At 46.1% G+C, this 17,371-nt stretch overlaps 1 protein-coding gene across 1 annotated transcript in view; it reads left to right on the forward strand.

The window, feature by feature from the left end:
• The window catches only part of agbl2 (AGBL carboxypeptidase 2), a 95,951-nt gene extending 78,963 nt beyond the window's left edge, over nucleotides 1-16,988 (forward strand). The window contains exons 8-13 of the mRNA XM_078549588.1: nucleotides 1,939-2,039; nucleotides 2,539-2,669; nucleotides 15,077-15,204; nucleotides 15,324-15,371; nucleotides 16,408-16,493; nucleotides 16,980-16,988. Of these exons, the coding sequence (XP_078405714.1) occupies nucleotides 1,939-2,039; nucleotides 2,539-2,669; nucleotides 15,077-15,204; nucleotides 15,324-15,371; nucleotides 16,408-16,493; nucleotides 16,980-16,988 (503 nt within the window). The remainder of the gene's footprint in view (nucleotides 1-1,938; nucleotides 2,040-2,538; nucleotides 2,670-15,076; nucleotides 15,205-15,323; nucleotides 15,372-16,407; nucleotides 16,494-16,979) is intronic.
• Nucleotides 16,989-17,371: the final 383 nt, after the last annotated feature.

Below are 17,371 nucleotides of genomic sequence, written 5' to 3' on the forward strand. Positions count from 1 at the left end.
TCCGGTTGGAGTCATACCTAGCACAAAGGGAGATGGTTGTGGTTGTTGGAGGTCAATCATCTCAGTTCCAGGACATCACTGCAGGAGTTCCTCAGGGTCGTGACCTCGACCCAACCATCTTCAGCTGCTTCATCAATGACCTTCCTCCCATCATAAGGCCAGAAGTGGGGATGTTTGCTGATGATTGCACAATGTTCAGCACCACTCGCGGCTCCTCAGATACTGAAGCAGTCCATGTTCAAATGCAGAAAGACCTGGACAATATCCAGGCTTGGGCTGACAAATGACAAATAACATATGTGCCACACAAGTGCCAGGTAATGACCATTTCCAACAAGAGAGAATCTAACCATCGTCTCTTGACATTCAATGGCATTACCATCACTGAATCCCCCACTATCAACAACCTGGGGGTTACCATTGACCAGAAACTGAACTGGACTAGCCATACAAATACTGTGGCTACAAGAGCAGGTCAGGGGCAGGGAATCCTGTGGTGAGTAACTCAACTCCTGACTCCCCAAAACCTGTCCACCATCTACAAGATACAAGTCAGGAGTGTGATGGAATACTCTCCACTTGCCTGGATGAGTGCAGCTCCCACACGCTCAAGAAGCTCGACACCATCCAGGACAAAGCAGCCCGTAGATTGGCACCACATTCACTCTCTCCACCACCGACGCACAGTAGCAGCAGTGTGTACCATCTACAAGGTGCACTGCAGGAACTCACCAAGCCTCCTTAGACAGCACCTTCCAAATCCACAACCGCTCCCATCTAGAAGGACGAGGGCAGCAGATAGATGGGAACACCACCACCTGGAAGTTCCCCTCCAAGTCACTCACCATCCTGACTTGGGAATATATCGCTGTTCCTTCACTGTCACTGGGTCAAAACCCTGGAACTCCCTTCCTAACAGCACTGTGGGTGTACCTACACCACATGGACTTCAGCGGTTCAAGAAGGCAGCTCACCACCACCTTCTCAAGGGCAATAAATGCTGACCCAGCCAGCGAAGCCCACATCCCATGAATAAATTTTTTAAAAATTTCCAGCCCTACCGTGGTGGGACTTGCTGCATTGACTTTTGGTGGGATCAGACGGAACTGGAAAATCCTACCTAAAGTACCTGTTCAAGGCTTCCGTCATTTCATTGTTTTCTATTGTTAATTCCCTGGACTCATCCTCTAAGGGACCAACATTCACTTTACTTACTCTTTTTCCTGTTTATATACTTGTAGAAACTCACTATCTGTTTTTGTATTTCTAGCTAGCTTTGCTTCATACTTTCATTTCTCCCTCCTCATTTCTTTTTTAGTCATTCTTTGCAGGTTTCTAAAATCTGTCCAATCTTCTGACTTACCACCAATCTCCTCAACTATTGAACGCTTTTCCTTTCAATTTGATACTACCCTTAACTTCCTTAGTTAGCCACGGATGGTGCATCCTTCACAGATTCTCTCTATCTTAATATAATATATTCTGTTGAGAGTTATCAAATGTTTCCTGAAGTGCTTGCACTGTTTCTCTACCATCTTACGTTTTAACCTATTTTCCCAGTTCACTTTAACCAACTCTGTCTTCATACTCATGTAAAACTTAATTTAAACTTAAGGCACTAGTCTTCGATCCACAATTCTCACCCTCAAACTGAATGTGAAATTTTATTTTGTTATGATCACGGTTGCCTAGAGGTCCCTTTACTTTGAAGGTGACTGAGCCCAATTTCTAGTGTTCACCTCAGTCTGAGGGGCCACAGAGGATCTCCTTTCAGGATTGGAAACACACTCCACTAGACTGGTTTGGACAAGAAGAGTGAGTCCTCTTTGTTTAGGTTTGAGCTGAGCTGTATTAACGGGCATGTGTGAAGGCAGCTGACTGGAACTAACCTGGGCTGTGCCATTTTACTGAATGCTGTGAATTGTTCTCATTTAACAGGGCACCACCGGGCTATCCACTTCAGCACAAAGGACCTGAAATCACTGGGTTATCATTTCTGTGACACACTGCTTGATTTCTGCGATCCTGACTGCTCAAAGGTACGTAGCTTAGGCTTATCATTCCACACTCCTCTGAATGGCTGCTTCAAATACAACAGGGTTTGAATCAGTCAAACTCCTCCCACTTTGGACAAAGGGCAGACAGTCCGGGCTGCTTTTACTGGAATGTTGAACCCACCTGCTTTGAAATACGACTCCTGGCATGACCATTTAACATGTGTCACACAGCCCACACTGATTAATGAGACTCGTGCCAACACACGTGCGACATTCAGGTATATGTGGCCTTGTGCAAATGTGCGTAAGCTGCACCCTTTCTTTGTAAGCAGGTGTGTGTGACAGGTGCAAACACATTTAACATGCATCCAACACACTGGACGTATGCAGGTATATAGGACATGCACCCAGAATGTACATGTAGGTGCATGTAACACGTACAGAGCGTGCTTTTGTGACATGCTTATTCATACACACAACTATGGTTTTGTCTCCTTTTTGACCTTGTTTTCTTCTCTCTCCTACTCACCTACCTGTTCAGTTTGAGCAGTGTCTGCTGGAAGTACGTACAGCTCTGCAGAAGGAGCTCCGTCTACGATTAGAAAAGCTGGGCCGTGAGTATGATTCAGACGTGACACTGAGCGACCTGTCTATGTCAGACTTGGAGTCCAGGTACGAATAGAAATTAAAAAGCGTACAGTGCTGAGTTTGACAAAGAAAATGGCACAATTGTTATGCCTCATAGTTCCCAAAAGTTTGAAATAATCGCACTTTTAGATTCAAATATTGGAGCTGACATTGAGTGTATTTTACCACATCTCACCATGTGCTGCGGAACGATACATTGTTGCTTTGGTAAACTGACTGTAGGGTGATAGTGAGTGATGTGGCACTCTGGATTGACATGTATACCTATGCATGACAATATAGTGCCTAAATCTTTCTTTTTAAAAAAAGCCTCTTTATATCAACATAACCTTTCAATCATTGATTTTTATATGCGTAAACTAAAAAAAAGTTGCAATCATCTTTTATAATGAAATGTGTAATTTTGAACACTTTAGTGCTCTTTTTTAGCTTTTCTTTCCTCAACAAACGTTATTCATGGTATTGCACAGGTGGTAAAATGTTGACCCTCTATCTCCCAAATTTAGTATTAATTGCTCTCACTGATAAGTTAGCATGCTGCGGCATTGTACATATTGCTCATGGTGTTGTGGGGGTTGTGCTTGATGTTGCTGAGGTTGGGTCAGTTGTTAATGATGTTGATCTTGCACTGCTTGTTGGTGATGTTGTTGGTGTTCCTCATGTGATGACGAGCAAGATAGAGCTAGGTCCCAGCAGGAGATTCCCAGGAGGATAGCAGAATCGCTGTAGGGATGTCCTCCAAGCATCCCCAAAGAGGTCAAACATCCCCGCCAATTCTAGGGAGTCCCTGTTAGGCGCCATTGTTTTTGAGAGATTGTGGAACTGGGCCTGTGTTCTCAAGAGTTTCGAAGAATGAGAGATGACCTCATTGAAACTTATAAATTCTTACAGGGTGGATGTGCACATAGAAATTAATAAGTATAATTTGAAAGCCATTACAGAGACATGGTTGCAGGAGGACATGGATTGGAACCTGAATATTGAAGGGTACAGAACATTTAGGAAGGACAGGAAGTGAGGAAAAGTTGGAGGTGTGGCTCTGTTAGTAAATGATGGCATTAGTACAATAGAGAGGGATGACCTAAGTTCAGGAAACCAGGATGTGGAAATGGGCTAGGTAGAGATGAGAAATGGTAAAGACAAGAAGTTACTTGTGGGAGTTGTGTACAGGCCCCCTAACAGTGACCACATGGTAGGGTTGAGCATAAAGGAAGAAATAATGGGAGTTTATCAGAAAGACACAGTGATAATCATGGGAGATTTTAATCTATACATAGACTGGAAAAGTCAGATGGGCAAAGGTGGTCTTGATGAGGAGTGCATAGAATGTTTCCGGGATAGTTTCTGAGAACAGCATGTTCTGGAGCCAACCAGGGAGTAGGCTATAATTGACCTGGTATTTTGCAATGAGATGGGATTAATGGCACCCCTAGGTAGCAGCGACCATAATATGATTGAATTTTACATTCAGTTTGAGGGAGAGAGGAGTGGGTCTGAGACAATGTTTTTAAACTTAAATAAGGGCATGAAAGCAGAGCTGACTAAAGTGAACTGGCAAATTAGGTTGAGGGATAGGTCAATAGAGATACAGTGGCAAGTATTTAAGGGGATATTTCAGAATGCACAGAATAGATACATTCCAACAAGTAAGAAAAAGTCCAAGGGACGGACACGCCATCTGTGATTAACTAGAAAGGTTAGAGATAGTATCAAACTTAAAGAAAAAAAACATACAATTATGCAAAGATAGGTGGAAGGCCAGAAGATTGGACAGAATATAAAGAACAGCAAAGAATTACTAAAAGATTAATAAGGAGGGAAAAATTAGAGTATGAGAGAAAGCTAGCCAGGAATACAAAAACAGATAGTAAGAGTTTCTATAAATATTTTAAAAAGGAACAGGTTAACGAAGTGAGCATTGGCTCTATAGACAGTGAATCTGGAGAATTGCTAATGGAAAACAAAGAAATGGCAGATGAAATAAACAGGTATTTTACATCAGTCTCCACTATAGAGGATACAAGTAACATCCCAGAAGCAGCTATAAATCAGGAAATGGAAGGGAGGGAGGAACTCAGGAAAATTACAATCACCAGAGAAATGGTACTGAGTAAATTGTTGGAGCTATTGGCTGACAAGTGCCCGGGTCCTGATGGACTTCATTCAAGGGTCTTAAAAGAAGTGGCTAGTGAGATAGTTGATGCATTGGTCTTAATTTTCCAAAGCTCCCTAGATTCGGGGAAGGTTCCATAAGATTGGAAGATAGCAAATGTAACTCCATTATTCAAAAAGGGAGGGAGACAGAAAGCAGGAAACTACAGGCCAGTTAGCTTAATATCTGTCATAGGGAAAATGTTAGAAGTTGTTATTAAAGAAGCAATGGCAGGACAATTGGATAAGTTCAAGGTAATCAGGCAAAGTCAACATGGTTTTGTGAAAGGGAAATCGTGTTTAACTAGCTTATTGGAGTTCTTTGAGGAAGTAACAAGTGCTGTGGATAAAGGGGAACCAGTACTTAGATTTCCAGAAGACATTTGATAAAGTGCCACATCAAAGGTTATTTGCAGAAAATAAAAGCTTATGGTGCAGTGGGTAACATATTGGCATGGATAGAAGATTGGCTGGCTAACAGGAAGCAGAGAATAGCCATAAATGGGTCTTTTTCAGGTAGGCAAGTAGTGTGCCATAGGGATCAGTGCTTGGATCTCAACTGTTTACAATTTATATAAATGACTTGGATGAGGGGATGGATGGGATGGTTTCCAAATGTGCTGATGACACAAAGATCGGTAAGAAAGTAAGTTGTGAAGAGGACGTAAGAAGGCTACAAAGGAACAAAGATAGTTTAAGTGAGTGGGCAAAGATCTGGCAAACAGAGTACAATGTGGGAAAATGCGAAATTGTCCATTTTGGCAGGAAGAATAAAAGAGAAGCATAACATCTAAATGATGAGAGGTTGCAGAGTCCTAAGATGGAGAGGGATCTGGGTGTCTTAGTACATGAATCGCAAAAAGCTAGTATGCAGGTACAGCAAGTAATTAGAAAGGCTAATAGAATGTTATCATTTATTGTGAGGGGAATTGAATGTAAAATAGGGAGGTTATGCTTCAGTTATACAGAGCACTAGTGAGACCATATCTGGAGTACTGTGTACAGTACTGATCACTTATTTAAGGAAGGATATAAATGCATTGTAAGCAGCTCAGAAAAGGTTTACCAGACTAATACCTGGAATGGGCAGGTTGTCTAATGAGGAAATGTTGGACAGGTTAGGCTTGTATCCGCTGGAGTTTAGAAGAATAAGAGGCGACTTGATTGAAACGTATAAGGTCCTGAGGGGCCTTGACAGGGTGGACAGGGCAGGAAAAGATGTTTCCTCTTGTGGGAGAACCTAGAACTAGGGGTCACTGTTTAAAAATAAGGGGTCACCCATTTAAAATGGAGATGAGGTGAAACGTTTTCTCTGAGAGGGTTCAGAGTCTTTGGAACTCTGCTTCCACTACCTTTTCAGGAAGAGAGTCTTTGAATATGTTTAAGGCAGAGGTGGATAAATTCTTGCTAAGCAAGGGGGTGATAGGTTATTGGGGGTAGGCAGGATGCAGATTTCAGGGCCAGAATTTTCCCGTTGGTGTGCGGAGGCAGGACCTGCACACCTACACGTAAAATGACGCGTGGTGACATTGGGCGAGCTTCCCGGCATCACCGCGCGCCATCGCGATATTTCGTTGGGCAGGCGTGCGATGATCTCCGACGCTCGCCCGCCATTAATTAACCAGCCACTTAAGGCCCTTGAGGCACCAATCGACGGAGATTTTTTGGCGCCCGTGCAATCTCCAGGTCGGTGCACGGGCGCAACAGGCAGGACACATTTGTATTAACCTCATCCACGGGCAGGATAAGAGGGCTCACTGGAGTCACGAGTGTGCTTTGTCAAATATTGATGTTTTAAAGTTACTGACACTTGCCTGTGAGATCTGCAACACTTCAAAACGTATACCAGCTGCTTGGACTGGACACACAACCTTCAGGTCAGCACTCTGCAGTGAGGAATCTTTTTTGGGCCTGCATGTTTCAGGAAGCCTTCCCTTAGCCTGGGTATGGGAGCTGAATTGTCCACTGAAGGCACCTCCTTTGAGGAGGAAGGGAGGGCTAGAAGGAGGAGGAGGCCAGGAGTGCACATTCAGCCTCCAGGGGAGCCACCTTTGGGAGGACAGGCGCAGGCACAAGGGGCGCTGGGCCAAGAGGTAGTCCAAGGCGGAAGGGGCCACAGAAGATGCCACTATCCTGCTGCCAGGGTATACAGGTGGAAAAGCAGCTACCTCAATATGTCTGAGGTGCAGTGCCAAAGGAGGCTCCGACTGTCAAGGGAGACAGTCAACTATATCTGTCAGATGATTGGGATCTCCGCCAACTGTGTGGGTGGACACCCCATGCCAGCGGCTCTAAAGGTCACAGCTGCCCTCAACTTCTATGCCTCTGGCTCCTTCCAGGGCTTGGCGGGTGATCTTTGCGGTGTCTCCCAATCAGCTGTCCACACTTGTGTCAAGCAAGTTACAGACGCTTTGTTCAGACGGGCATTGACTTTCATCCACTTCCGCTGGGACCAGGCCAGCCAGACACAACGAGCCAGAGGCTTCGCGGCGATTTCTGGCTTCCCCCGCGTCCAGGGTGCAATTGACTGCACACATGTGGCCATCAAGGCATCAGCAGGTGAGCCCGGTGCCTTCAACAGGAAGGGCTTCCACTCCATGAACGTGCAGATAGTGTGTGACCACAGGATGCTGATTCTACAAGTCTGTGCAAGGTATCCAGGCAGCTCCCACCATGCCTACATCCTCAGACACTCCCAGGTGCCGGGGCTGTTCAGTGCTCCAGCTCGGCTGGATGGTTGGCTGCTGGGTGACAAGGGCTATCCCCTCAGAAACTGGCTCATGATGCCTCTCCGCTATCCAAGAACAGAAGCTGAGCAGTGGTACAATAGGAGCCACGCCTCCACAAGGGCTGTGGTGGAGAGAACCATCAGTCTTCTCAAGATGCGCTTCCGATGCCTGGACCACTCAGGGGGTGCACTCCAGTACCCCCCAGATTGTGTCTCGGTGATAGTGGTTGCATGCTGCGCTCTCCACAATCTTGCGCTGGAAAGGGGGGAACGCTGTGGGTGATGAAGACGTAGACGCAGTGGCTGCAACTGCACACGATGAGTCCAGTAGTGAGTCCGAGGATGAGCGCACACAGGGAAATGCTGAGGGGGTAGACGCTGGCCCGGGCATACTCCAGGGAGGCAGGAACACCCTGGATGCTTTAATCCAACAAACCTTCAGCGAGCCCACCATAGATGGACCTCTAGGACAAGCCTGGGCTATAGGTTCCACACTCGATAGCTAAGTGCAAAATCTACCTGGATAGGAACATTAACTAAGGTCCTTGTTAATAAAGCTGAATGTCCCACAAATCACTCATAACATTTTTGGAAACCATCCACATGCAGAAGAAAAGAGGCACCTTCAGCCATGGTGACATATCTGAATTTAATATTACAACCAAAGGAACTTAAGAAAACAAAATGAAAAAGGTGTTAAAAATCACACCAACTCATAAAGACCTCATTGCGGGCCAACATAAAGTACCAGTGATAAGCCTGCGGGGTGCCTAAGGTGCTTATGTTTTCATTTTCAGGTGCTGTGTCTTGGTGCTAACCCATCACTCGAAGTGACATCTGAGACAGCCTGCTCACTCTGCTGTCCTGTTGGCCTCAATGGCCTTGGCGAATGTCGTCTGGACCATGGAGCCTGTACTGGCCCCGCCTGGGAGGGAGCTGCCAGTTCCACCCAACAGAGGGCAGTAGTGAGAAGTGACTGAGAAGCATGCTGAGAGAAGTCAGCGCAGTCACCGCAACTCAGAAGGGGATTGAGGAGAAGGGCCCTTGCACACAACAGGAGGAGGAGCATCCAACAGAAGGCGGTAGTGAGAAGTGACTGAGAAGCATCCTGGGAGAAGACAGCGCAGTCATCGCAACTCAGAAGGGGATCAAGGAGGACCCACTGCCAAAGAATGGAATAGCCCCAAACATTACATTGCTGTAGTGTTTCCATCCCTCCCGCCTCCTCAAACCAAAAAAAAGAGAGAGAGAGGGAGAGGCAGTATCTTCAGGAATTTACCAGACCTGTGAGGGACACTCTTCTGAAAGTGGATTTTTAAAAAAGCAGCTGATTGGTGAGTAAATCCTGGTGAGTTTTTTTTCAATCTATTAAAGTTATTTATTGCTTAATACTGAGGTAAGAGCTAAAAAAAAAGTATAGAGTAGTACTGTACAAGTATAATTAGTCAAGAAACAAGGTTCCTAGCTAACATAAATAAGGCCCTGAGCTAGCGTATTTTTTAAGGGAGTAACTAGCTTAATCGAGAGGGACGTCATAGCAGGAGAACTCAGACCCATGATATGCTCCTCCTGCAGGATATGGGAAATCAGGGACGCTTCCAGTGTCCCTGGTGACCATGGTGCAGAAGGTGTGTCCAAATGCAGCTCCTAGCTAACCAGATTTCGGAGCTGGAGCTGCGGGTGGATTCATTGTGGAGCATCTGCCATGCTGAGCAAGTCGTGGATAGCACGTTTAGTGAGGTGGTCACACCGCAGATGAAGATTACACAGGCAGAAAGGGAATGGGTGACCATGGTGACCATCAGGAATAGTAAAAGACTCAGGAAGGTAGTCCAGGAGCCCCCTGTGGTCATCCCCCTCTTTAACAGATATATTGCTTTGGATACTGTTGGAGGGGATGACCTCTCAGAGGAAATCAGCAACAGCCAAGTTCACGGCACTGTGGGTGGCTCTGCTGCTCAGAGGGGTGGGAGGAAAACAAGTGGCAGGGCTATAGTGATAGGGGATTCAATAGTTAGGGGCACAGACAGACGCTTCTGTGGCCGCAAATGTGAATCAAGGATGGTATGTTGCCTCCCTGGTGCCAGGGTCCAGGATGTCACAGAGCAGGACATTCTGGGGAGGGAAGGTAAGCAGCCAGTGGTCGTGGTACACATTGGTACCAACGACATAGGTAAACTAAGGGATGAGGACCTGCAAGCTCAGTACGGGAAGTCAGGAGATAAATTAAAATGCAGGACCTCAAATGTGGTAATCTCAGGGTTACTCCCAGTTCCACATGCTAGCGAGAGCAGGAATAAGAGGATAGACCAAATGAACACGTGGCTGGAGAGATGGTGTAGCCGGGAGGGATTCAGATTCTTGAGGCACTGGGACCGGTTCTGGGGAAGGTGGGACCTGTACAAACCGGATGGGCTGCACCCAGGCAGAGCTGGGACCAGTGTCCTTGCGGGGGCTTTTGCTAGTTCTGTTGGGGAGTATTTAAACTAGTGTGGCAGGGGGATGGGATCCCAGGAGTAGGATCAGATAGATCAGATTCAGATCAGAAAAATGGAGGTAGAACATTAGCTAGGGACGTTGTGATAGACATGGAGTTACAGGAGAAGCAAAGTTTACAAAGTGTCCAGCAAGGGAAATTGACGGGGTTAAACTGTTTATACTTCAATGCAAGGAGTATTACAAACAAGGTAGATGAGTTAAGGGCACAGGTAGACACAGGATGTCATTGCTATAACGGAGACCTGGCTAAAGGAGGGACAAAACTGGCAGCTAAATATCCCTGGTTATAGAGTCTTCAGACACGATAGAGTAGGAGATAAAAAAGGAGGGGAGGGGTAGTACTACTGGTTAAAGAATCAATTCCAGTTGTGAGAACGGGTGATATACTAAATGGGTCAACAAACGAGGTTTTATGGATTGAGCTTAGAAATAAAAAAGGGGCAGTTGCACTACTGGGAGTATACTACAGACCCCCAAATAGTGAAAGGGAGATAGAACAAATATGTAGGCACATTTATGCTTGCAAGAGGGCAATAATAGTAGGAGACTTCAACTATCCTAATATCAACTGGGATTCAAACAATATGAGGGGCACTGAGGGAGAAAAATTCATGCAGTATGTCCAGGAACATTTTTTCAACCAATTAGTGACAAACCCAATGAGAGGAGATACAATTCTAGACCTAGTCTTGGGGAACGAAGAAGGGCAAGTGGGTGAAGTGACAGTTGGCAACCATATTAGGGACAGTGATCACAATTCAGTTAGATTTGGCATTACCATGGAAAAGGACAGAGATAAGACAGGAGTAAAAGTCTTGAACTGGGGGAAGGCAAATTTTGCAGAAATGAGAAGGGACTTGGCTGAGGTGGACTGGACAGCACTACTGGAGGATAAAACAGTGGAAAACCAGTGGGAAGCACTAAAAAGCAAGATCCTAATTGTACAAAGTAGACATGTCCCCTCTAAAAATAAGAGTGGTACTGCCAAATCTAGACCTCCCTGGTTGTCTAGAGGAATACAGGGGAAGATCAAACAGAAAAAGAAAGCGTACGATAAGCACAAAGAACTAAGCACTGCAGATAGCCTAGGAGAATATAGGAATGCAGGGACGAAGTAAAAAAGGAAATAAGGAAATCAAAGAGAGGGCATGAAAAAATATTAGCAAGTAAAGTTAAAGATAACCCAAAGATGTTTTACCAATACATTAATGCTGAAAGGTTAATTAAGGAAAAAGTGGGACCTATCAGAGATGAAGATGGAAACTTGTGTGTAGATGCAGAGGCTGTGGGAAGGGTTTTGAATGAATAATTTGTCTCCATGTTTACAAAGGAAAGGGAGGATGTAGATATAGTAGTCCAGGAGGAACACTGCGAGATATTGGACGGGATAGACATAAAGAGAGAGGAAGTACTCGAAGGGTTGAAATCCTTGAAAGTTGATAAGTCACCGGGGCCAGATGGATTGTTTCCGAGGCTGCTGAGGGAAGTCAGGGAGGAGATAGCAGATACTCTGAGAATGATTTTCCAATCTTCACTAGATACAGGGGAGGTACTGGAGGACTGGAGAAATGCAAACATAGTTCCATTGTTTAAAAAGGGATCAAAGGAAATGCCAAACAATTATAGGCCAGTTAGTCTTACATCAGTGGTGAGCAAATTAGTAGAATCAATCCTGAGAGATAGGATTAGCTGTCATGTGGAAAGGCATGGACTAGTCAGGGATGGTCAGCACGGATTTGTTAAAGGCAGGTCTTGCCTCACAAATTTGATTGAATTTTTTGAGGAAGTGACAAGAAGGGTTGATGAAGGTAGTGCAATAGATGTTGTGTACATGGATTTTAGCAAGGCATTTGACAAGGTTCCACATGACAGATTGGTCAGGAAAGTAAAAGTCCATGGGATTCAGGGTAATGTGGCAAACTGGATAAAAGGTTGGCTTTGTAACAGGAAACAAAGGGTAATGGTCAATGGATGCCCTTGCGAATGGAAAGTTGTCTCAAGTGGTGTTCCACAGGGCTCGGTGTTGGGACCCTTGCTGTTTGTGTTATATATTAACGATTTGGAGGTGAAGGTGGGGGGCACAATTGGGAAGTTTGCAGATGACACGAAGATTGGCCAAGTAGTGGATAGTGTAGAGGATGGCCATAATCTCCAAAGCGATATAGATGGGTTGGTGGAGTGGGCGGTAAAGTGGCAGATGGATTTTAACATAGAGAAGCGTGAGGTCATACATTTAGGGAGGTCAAAAAGTTACAGGGATTACACAATAAATGGGAATATACTAAGAGAGTAGATGAAGTGAGAGATCTTGGTATACAAACAAGTACACAGGTCCCTGAAGGCAGCAGTTCAAGTAGACAAGGTTGTAAAGAAGGCATATGGAATGCTCTCCTTCATTGGCAGAGGTATGCAATATAAAAGTAAGGATATAATGTTGGAATTGTATAAAACACTGGTGAGGCCACAACTGGAGTATTGTGTGCAGTTCTGGTCACCACATTACAGGAAGGATGTAATAGCTCTGGAGAGAGTGCAGAGGAGGTTTACAAGAATGTTGCCAGGGTTAGAAAAGTGTAGCTACGAGGAGAGATTGGATAGGTTGGGGTTATTTTCCCTAGAACAAAGAAGGCTGAGAGGTGACTTAATTGAGATGTACAAAATTATAAGGGGAATAGATAGAGTGGACAGGATAAAGTTGTTTCCCTTGATGGAGAATTCTAGAACCAGGGGACATAGATTCAAGATAAGTGGCGGAAGATGTAGGGGGAACATGATGAAGAACTTTTTTACGCAGAGGGTAGTGGGTGTCTGGAATTTGCTGCCCAAGTTGGTTTTAGAGGCAGAAACTCTGAACTCTTTTAAAAAGTACCTGGATCTGCACCTTAAGTGTTGAAAGCTGCAGGGCTATGGGCCGGGTGCAGAAAGGTGGGATTAGAAAGGGCACCTGGGTGTCCTCGGGCTGGCATGGACAAGATGGGCTGAATGGTCTCCTTCTGTGCTATAACTTTTCTATGGTTCTATGGTTCCACAGCTGGCATCTCCCCAGTGGTCGCAGCCTCATTGGATGCAACGGTCACTGGCAAAGGGGTGGAGGAGCTACTGCCCTCATCCAGAATGCTGTAAGAGGAGCTCGCAGATACAACAGGCAGCTGCTGCACCAATGTCAGGTCGCTTCAGACCTCCCTGCTCACCGTGGATGGATGGGCACTGAGCTGGGAAACTTGGTGCCCAGACCATCTCCCACACTGGCACTGACCAGCTGAGGTCAATGCTGATGTGAGGGCTTGCTGGTCAGAGTGCATCCCCAGGACACCCTGATGGGTCTCCTGGAGGAGCCTCTCCATGAGGGTCACCACTGTCTCCATGGAAGACGCATGGTACTCAGCCATGAGGCTCATTGCATCGGCAATTGTCCATGTAGACACCTCCACCACGGACACCAAGCCAAGCATAGCCTCATGTATCTCCACCGGATGCTCCCGCACACCCGGCCGCATTTCCTGTCCCTGCTGTGCCACGGACGACTCCAGAGGCACATCATCAGGCACCGACTGAGCATGTGCCTGGTCCCCTGCAGTCCTCCGACTGCTGGCGCCATGGGCACTCACTGTCTCTGCCAGCTCCTCCAGCGACTGTGAAGTTCACTCACTGCTGTGCCCCAGGACACTAGCCGATGTTCTAATTCCCACTGGGGGGCGCCGGGGGGAAAGCCTACCTGCTGGGTTAAGTGACCAATGCCAACATGGTACTCACCCTTCCTGAGCGCAACAGATCATTGAAGTGCTTGCGACACTGGACCCAGGTGTGCCGCACCACATCGCGGGAGCTCACCACCTCCTGCCAGGCATGTTTGGTCATGTCGGGCGGGCCTCCTCCTCCCGTCCTGGGGTACAAACTCCTCTCACCGTGCTGCCTTTGAGGAGGGCAGCAAGGCAATCGTCAGAAAAAGGAGTGGCACAATGCCCCCCCCCTACCCTATCCTCCTGCCTGGCCTGCTCACCAGCGGCGCTCTGGGAAGCTCTTCCACTGGCCATGGTTCGCAGCCTTGGAAAGGCTGCAGCAACATTTTAAAACAGGCTGCCAGGTCGCCATTGGACCCGGCGGTCATTGCAGACCCACTGCCACCTGCCCAATCCTGCTGTCCTCAGGAGCCGCAATTCACATTGGGTTGGCCTTAATTGGCCCGCCCGCATAAAATGGCGGCATGGACCTGATCGCAGATGGCGATCGGACCGTGCCCGCTCCCGCTCCCGCTCCGCCCGTCCGACAGGCATAAAATTCTGCCCCAGGTTATCAGATCAACCATGACCTTATTAAATGGCGGAGCAGGCTCAAGGGGCCGAATGGCCTTCTGCTCCTTGTTCGTATGTGGATAGGATGTTCCCCCTGGTTGATGAGTTGAGAACCAGGGAATACAATCTTGGAATAAGGGTTATGCCATTTCAGGCTGAGATGAGGAGGAATTTCTCCACTCAGAGGATGGGAAATCTTTGGAATTCTCTACCCCAGAGAGGGCTGTGGAGGTTCAATCATTGAGAATGTTCAGGACAGGGATCGATAGATTTCTAGATACCAATGACATCAAGGGATATGGGGATAGTGTGGGAGAGTGATGTTGAGGTTGAATGGTGGAAAAGGCTCGATGAGCTGAATGGTCTACTCCTGCTCCTATTTCCTATGTTTCTGCCTTGTGACCAACCAACATGGAGAAGGCTCATTTGGAAAGACATGGGAAAGGTTTGGAAAAAAAGACTACATTGGGAACAGGCAGAGGTGAAGTTGAGATGACAGAGAGAGCGCACTCACCTCCAAACACCACCTCTACCCAAACCAATTGGGGCAGAGTCTGCAGGTCACACGTTAGACTTATCAGCCACCTCTGAACCCATCGAACCAAGTGGAAGCAAATCACCCTCGATCCCGAGAGACTGCGTAAGAGGAGGGTATCTGCTAGCACCATTTCTCTTCATGGCTTATATTTCAGAGTGAAGTTTGAAGTTTCAAGAGTAGCCTCTGTAGTCTTGCTAGTGCTTTATACAGATTCTCTTTGTAGATCTGGTCCAGTAGACGATCATCACTCTCCACTGAAAACCTCCGCCCATAGAGATATGTATCAGATTTCTCACATCCATACAAGACTGCCAAAAAGCTCTCTTTCTATGTTGGCAGATCTGGTTTCAGGTAAGGTTAGAGCTTTGGATGTGAATGCTATTGGTCTTCCCTCCTTTACCAGGCCTGTTCTCAGTCCTTTTGGAGAAGCTTTCTCTCTGTTATAATCTGATAAACTTGTCTCCTTGCAGACTACTTCTTTGAGTTTGCTGAAACTCCTCTCATGACTCTGACCATTGGTACTCAACATCTTATCTGTGTGTTCTGACATGTGAGTATGAAAGAACTCATGTATTGGATCAAGCCAAGGACACTTCTCAGCTCTTTTGGAGATTCAATCTCAGAGAGAGCTGTGACTCAGCTTGACTCTGTCAGGTGTATACACCATTCTGAAGAACTGGTATTCTGTCACCTTCACTATGCACCTGTCAGTGCTTAACTTGACCCCAGCTTTCCTTGTTCTCTTCATGGCTTCATGTAGATGGTGGTCATGATGTTTTTCACCTACACTATTGACCTGGATATCATCTACTATGTTGTCTGCTCCTTAGCATCCCCTGTATGTCTCATCTACTTTCTGCTGGAGCAAGTCCCATCTCACTTTAAGGCCAAAAGGTAGACGCTAAAATTTATACTGTCCAAAAGGTGTGTTGAATGTTGTCAACAGTGAAGATTTCTCATCAAGTTTTACGTTCCAGTAGCCATTTCTGGCATTAAGCTTACTGAAAACTGGCAGTGCTGGTGTGATCTCCTCCAGTGTTGGAATGAGGTAGTGATCCCTCTTTATGGATTGATTAAGATCTTTGGGATCCAGGCAAATTTGTAGTTGACAATTTGCCTTCTCTCTCACCACAATAGAACTAACTGGATCGAGCCAAGGAGCCATTCGGTAGGCTCTGTGACTCTGGCAATCACTTTCCTTTCATTCCTTGGACCTCTCTTTCATCCTTTTCTTTCAGCTCTGTTGGTATTTTATGTGGGGATGAATCACGGGTTTTTTCTCTGGATCAATGGTGGTGTGATGCTTCAAAACATCCAATCATCTCAAGAAAACACTCTGGATACATCTGGACCAGATCTTCCCTGCTTCTGATTGGAGGGTGCTTTTCAGTGGGTGTACTACCTTCAGCCCTCAGTGTCACTCACCTCCCTCATCTCCTGGTTTACTGAGACCAGCTTCAGCTCTTTGTAACTGCTCAACCTAGGATAGCAGCACCATCTGTTTCAGTGACGTGGAATGTACAGTTAACATCTTTTCCTTTGTGTTTTCCTCAGATTTGGATTGTTGCGAGCTGTTGAATCTCAGCTCCGCTGTCTGCCATCAGCCTGACCTTGCTCGGTCTCAGAGCATCTCTCTATGGGTAACCATTTTCATTCACATTTTCAGGAAAGATCTTCTGAGCGGGACGCTGTTAATCTGTGCTTCGGTTTCAGATTTTTGGTTATCTCTCTCCCTCTTCCTGTTCCGAATGGTCTGTGTAAATTTCTTTCCTCTGGGAATTCTCACATCCGGGCCATTCCATGCAGTTGTATGGTTCCTGTGTCTATTGTGTTCTCAAACTCATCGTCACCTTCCAGGTTCTGGGTGTTTTGATTTCTTTTCTTTCTCATTCACCCTGTTACTCTGTCTCTGGTAACTACTTTATCATTTTCCTTCCTTGTTCTGCACACCTTTCCTCAGTGATTGGACTTTCCACAAGCTCTACAGTTTGATCCATATGCAGGACTTTTCCTTCTGTCTGTGAACTCATGTGCTCATCCACAGTTCCTGCACATCTTCCTCTCTGCATGGTGTGTGTTCTTTCATTGCTGTTTTACTATTTTTCTTTTTGTTTATTCTTTTCCAGATGTGGTAATCGCTGGCAAGGTCGGCATTTTTTGCTTATCCCTAATTGCCCTATTTGGCCATTTAAGGGTACAGTTACGAGTCAACCACATTTTTGTCACATGACATGTGGGCCAGACTGGGTATGGGTGGCAGGTTTCCTTCCCGAAAGGGCATCAGTGAATGAGACGGATTTTTATGACATATCGATGATAGTTTCACATATACGTAGAAACTAGGAGCAGGAGTAGGCCATTCGGCCCTTCGAGCCTGCTCCACCATTCATTATGATCATGGCTGATCATCCAGCTCAATAGCCTGCTCCCGCTTTCTCCCCATATCCTTTGATCCCTTTCGCCCCAAGAGCTATATCTAACTCCTTCTTGAAAACATACAATGTTTTGGCCTCAACTA

Source organism: Cetorhinus maximus, chromosome 9 (genome assembly GCF_964194155.1).
Source record: "Cetorhinus maximus chromosome 9, sCetMax3.hap1.1, whole genome shotgun sequence".
Classification (NCBI taxonomy): Eukaryota; Metazoa; Chordata; class Chondrichthyes; order Lamniformes; family Cetorhinidae; genus Cetorhinus; species Cetorhinus maximus.